This window comes from Phaseolus vulgaris, chromosome 1, assembly GCF_051622355.1.
Source record: "Phaseolus vulgaris cultivar YP4 chromosome 1, ASM5162235v1, whole genome shotgun sequence".
Lineage (NCBI taxonomy): Eukaryota > Viridiplantae > Streptophyta > Magnoliopsida > Fabales > Fabaceae > Phaseolus > Phaseolus vulgaris.
In genome coordinates this window covers 39,476,450-39,481,838 of record NC_143498.1, presented here as the reverse complement: position 1 = coordinate 39,481,838, position 5,389 = coordinate 39,476,450, and the positions used below count along the sequence as shown (strand labels likewise).

Here is a 5,389-nt window from a genome sequence, read left to right as displayed (position 1 = left end):
TATCGGTAAATTATATATTGTTACAGATATAATATAAAATATAAAATAATGATGCATATATTTTACATATATAACTAAAATTAAAATTAATATAAATATTAAATTTTTACTTCTTAAAATAAAATAATGTGATAAAAAAATGCAAATATACCGACCAGATAGTGACCGTATTTTCGGCAGTATAAATAAAAATTATAAATATATATTATATTTCAATGATCATATGACTAGTAACTATGATTTAAATTTAGATTGTTACATGATGTAGATTTATAATTATATGTTTTATAATAATTAGTTTTCGTTATGAATTTGTCGAAATATCAAATTTTAATTTTTTTTCATGCATTTCTTTACTCACATTAGAGAATCCAAATTCTGAATAATGATCTAACGTGTAAGATACAAATAAAGAAAATAAAAAGATATTAAGCTGGAAATAAATGCTGAATAAAACGATTTTGGATAGGAATTAACTGTGGTCCAAGAAGAGTAAAAAATAAATATTAGTTTTAGCGGCATAATAAAATATTATTAAAGTAGGTGACTTTTCTGTATTTAATGACAGGCGAATCAAAACAAAAAATAGAAAGATAAAAAAGTCAAATGAATATGATTTTTTATATTTTAAATTAAAAGAATCATAACACCATTGATTACAAATAAACAAAGGAGCATAGCATAGTAGTTATAAACCGTTAGATAAAGTAAAAAACAGAAGTATTTTCTTATAAAAATAATATCATGCAAAACCAAATCTTATATCTTAAATGAAAAAGATTAGATATAAAAAATAAAGAAGTGAAGAATATTAAAATTGTATGTTGTTGAGATTTTGTAGGGATTTGTTATTTTAGTTTGTGATGAGAGGGAGAGAGAAGAGAGATAAAAAATAATTGATTAATTGGTTAATTGTTGATATTAGATAGAAAGTAATAAAGCAAATAAGAAAATAAAATAAAATAAGAAAGATGATGATTCATGAAACTGAAACAAAGCAAAGGACAAAGAAAACCATGTGCTATAAATAGCGAAGAGAATATGATAGGGTCTCACTTCAAAGGAATTGCTTCCAAGGCGTGACAAGAAACCTTAAGAGAGTTTCCTCGGTCTGGGGTCCATTAACAATTACACATACACATTCATTCATTCTTTTTTTTGGTTCGTGTTTTCATCTTCATGCTCCTTCTGTACACATCTTTAATTTCATATTCTTCTTCTTCCACCTCTTCCTCTACCATCAATCAATCACCCTTTTCTTGGTTTTTTTTCTTAGTCTGATGCGGTGGTGTCTCCATACACATATAGATAGGCAGTAACTCTCTTTTCTCTTTCTCTCTGCTGAGGTAATTCGTGAAATCCGTGCCTGCTTCTCCCTTTTGCCAAACTTTGCAAATTTTCTCTTATATTCTGCCTCTGCGCTGCTTGCGACCGAAGCTTTCCAATTTCCTCTTCTGGGTCCTTCTCTTTTGGGTCTGGGAATGGCTAATTTGAGAAAACAACAAGGTCTGACTCATCATCAAGTGGCTCACTTGCGATCCTCTTCCAACAGCAGAAAGCCTCCTTTGGGTTAGTACTCTTTTCTTTTTCTTCGTTTGGGTTCTGAACCCGCGTTTAATTCTTGTTGCATGGATTACTCTTTTGGTGTTTTTTTCCTTTTTATTTATTTCCAGACCGTTTTGAAAATTGGGTTGCTGTGGAATTGTTGCACGTTTTATGATCAGGCTGCTTTTGAGTGATTATAATTGGGGTTTTGGTTTGAGAAAGTGGGGTTCCCTTTTTTTAAAATGGTCGGTTTCGAGTAATTATTGCTCATTTGCCTTTCTTTGCCGTGTGATGGAGTTCTAATTTTGTGCTAGTCGTGTGTTTTTAGGAACTAGCTTTAGTTGGATAGAGATATGTATTGGAGTTTGTTTTATTCTTTTTTAATTTATTTTCAAACTTGTATTTAATTTACAAAGTTAAGTGAGGAGTGATTTGATTGTGCCGTTATGAAACCTTCCTCTTTTGTGTTTGAAGGCTTAGAGCTTGATTATTCAAGGTTGGGCTTGTGTTGTGTGTGAAAGAGGAGTTAAGGGTTATGATGGAGGGTTTAGGTTTCATTTACTTGTCAATGAAAGTAACTAAGAGTTTCAACTATCAAAGTGAGGGCCTCTAAGTTTATAAAGTGCTGTCATATCTTTGGTTGGTAGGTTCTTGGGTCGTAGTTTGCTGGTATTGATGCTTTGCATGCTCAGTAGATTGATCGGTTCCAATGTCATTGAATTATTTAACATGCATTACTAATTATCCTTTTTGTAGTGGATCCAAGCAAATTCTGCTATGTAATAATTTTTGTTTGTGTGCTTTGAACCCAAACTGCTGTGCTGTATGATAAAACCTCACATTATCAGATTGTCGAAGTCTAGTGTAAACTATTCTTATGATAGTCTCTTTTACAAATGTAGCGATTCTGATTTCTGTCATGTTCTGAACTGAAAATGTCTTGATTTTGGCAATTTCTGAAACGCATCTTTTGACCCATTCATCCAATTGTACATGGTATTATTTAATTGAAATCAAGTACTGCAAATATAACTGAATCTCCTGTTTTTAATAACTTGGTATGTTGTGTTCAAAACTGAAACCGTCGAGGTATATATACTAATGCAATCTTTTGGAGACATGTCTGACTGTTTGAAGCAATGCCTACACAATTCAATTATTGAAAAAGAAATCTTGTTATTGATCCTTGGTTCGATAAAGATGTCTGTTGTCTCAAGTTTTGAATTGAAGCTGTTGATTTTGGCAAATATTAGTTATTAATTGAATATTTCATAATAATAGCATTTGAATCAAACAAACGTTGAAAGTAATGGTTCCTTGCAACATTTGCATTCCTTTAAAATGTGTTAGAAGCACCAGCATGGTAATTTCAATTTTTTTTTGTAGAAAATGTATTAGTATCAGACTTAAACTGCTTGCAGGGTAACACACGGTCCTTTTGCTTGAGATTTTACACATTATTTATTACATTTCCTTATGTTTTTCTTTTGTTTGGACTGAAACAGTTTTCCTTACGTATGTTGGCCATGATGGTAGGAGCTTCCTTTTATTGTTAACTGATTTGCTTAATCTTCTTGGTTCACAGACAATTACCATTCAAACATCCCTGCCTGGGAAAAGAAATTTTGTTCTTCAATTGGCTCAGTTCCATGGCGAAAGATAGTAGAAACCAAGCAATATATGCATCTGTTTGATAATGTGGTGAAGTGGGATGACTCTGCTGGCAAGGAGGCATTTGAGAAGGCAAAAATGAGGTATTGGGCTGACATCAACGGCATTCGCTGCAACATCTCGCTGCCTGATCCTGACATTTACATCGATGATGTAGATTGGAATGCAATTGTTGACCCTGAACTTATTCTGGATTTGGAAAGAGAAGCATTAAGGGTCCCTTGTAAGGGAGTAGTAAGAAATGATCAAGATGTTGTGATTATTGGTGGTGCTCTCTACTTAAATGATCAGAAGCTTCCATGTACTGGATGGGGGGACGATGAAGAGGAACAGCCAAAGCCTTTCGCTCCAACTACTGCTGTCGTAGGCTGGGGGACAAAGCTGCATGAAAACAGTGGAGTAGAATATGGGCAACAACAACAGGGTCATGCTGAACCTGCAAAAGAACCTGAATGGCAAGGTTGGAAGAATGATTCTTGGGAGTGGAATCATAGGGAGCAGTATGGTGGTGGTGACATGAACAAAATGGGAAGAGGAAGAAACGGTGGTGGACATGGCAATTGGGGAACATGCGATGGCCATTATAGAAGGAGAGATAATAATGCATGGTCTAAAACCCCTCCTGCATATAATGGTAACAATAATGAGAATAATGTGAATAGGGGAAGAAGAAACTATAGAGGTGGAGGAGGACGTAAGGGGAATTTGATTTATGTGCCTAAGGAGGTGCCTCCTACACCTGCTGCATGGTAAAAAGAATACCAAACAAAGGCTAAGTGTCAAAGACCTTAGACTGAGACCTTAGTTTTGTGAAGGTGGAAATAGATATAAATTTTGTTATCTTAGTGAAACGTGTAAGATAAGGTAGCTTATAAGAAGATAAGACATTATTATATATTTTAATACATTTATATGAAAGGTGTATGGTATATTTTGGAGTTTATAGTTTAAGTATAGTATTCCCTTCTGTGGTGATAGGTTTATTATGTATATGCAGAGAAAGTATGCATAGACAATTTTACATGAAGCAAAATCGTTTATTCTTGTCCCCTTCATCATGTGTGCTACTATTATTTAATTCTTTTGCATTATCTCATTCTGTGATCCTTTACATTATATTTGACATGGCATTAGGGGAAAACTGCTCCTGTTTATTTTTATGTTTTAAAATTGTTTTCAAAACTATCCATTTTTAAGCTTTTGAAATTAAAAAATTAAAACTTTGGAAACATAAATATAGTTTTTAAAATTAAATACATTCAAAATATCATCTTTAAGTTGTTTTAATTTTTATTACTTATATTATATATTTTCATTTTTTACTTAATTTTTTATCTTTAAAATTTGTTTTTGAAAATTGTTTTATATTGTTAGATATTATAGATATTATTAGATATTTCTATATATGTAATGGACTTAGTCCATATTTTCCGTGTGTTTCTTTTTCTATATAAACATAATCTTATGTGTTCAATATACACAAGTGATTTATCTTATTCTTCCTTTTCTTTTATTTTAATATGGTATCTAGAGCATAGGGTTATGATTCATTTTTTTGGTGAACCCAATATTCACCGGTATCTTCTAGCCACTACCCCATTGCTGCTTTGACGTCGAAGGCGCCACCGGAGTTTCACCAGAGCCGTCATCAAAGTCTCGTTAGAGTCTAGCCGGAGCCTCCATTTGAGTTTTGTCGAAGTCGTCATCGTTGTTGTTGTTGCCAATTGGCTGATGATTGGATATGTCCTTGTCTTCTATGGCTTCTTCCGCTGCCACTATGCCTTTTTTTGTTGCCATTATGCCTGATCCGTCTATTATGACACTTGGGCCTTAGATATTAAATTATGGCTTAAGATTCAAGGTTATGTTGATCATCTCATTTATTCCTATGTTGTTGAAAATGAGATTTTCCATTGGTTGAAAATTGATGCTCAATTATGCATTGTTATTAAATCTACCATTCACTCCTCTTTAAAACAATTTTTTCGTACCTTTGAGACATGTTCAGAATTTTGGGAATATGCAAAATTATTATACACCAATGATACTCAATGTCTTTATGGTGTGTCAAAATCTCCTCACAATTGTTGCTCCCAAACGTCTTGATGGTACAATGGCGAAATATCTAGGTAAACTTCATGCTCTTCTTCATGATTTTAATGAGTATTTGCCT

The 5,389-nt window shown here is 33.0% G+C and overlaps 1 protein-coding gene across 1 annotated transcript; it reads left to right on the top strand.

The window, feature by feature from the left end:
* The first annotated feature begins 1,035 nt into the window (after positions 1-1,035).
* On the top strand, positions 1,036-4,271 carry LOC137814008 (FK506-binding-like protein). The gene is made up of 3 exons (XM_068616525.2): positions 1,036-1,161; positions 1,277-1,569; positions 3,131-4,271. Exons 2-3 carry the CDS (start codon positions 1,482-1,484, stop codon positions 3,967-3,969), a joined length of 927 nt encoding a protein of 308 aa, XP_068472626.1. The 5' UTR covers positions 1,036-1,161; positions 1,277-1,481; the 3' UTR covers positions 3,970-4,271.
* Positions 4,272-5,389: the final 1,118 nt, after the last annotated feature.

Coding starts and splice junctions, on each gene's coding strand:
- LOC137814008 (XM_068616525.2), top strand. CDS start 1,482: ATGGCTAATTTGAGAAAACAACAAGGTCTGACTCATCATCAAGTGGCT. Junction 1,570..3,130: donor CAGCAGAAAGCCTCCTTTGG/GTTAGTACTCTT, acceptor CTTGGTTCACAG/ACAATTACCATTCAAACATC.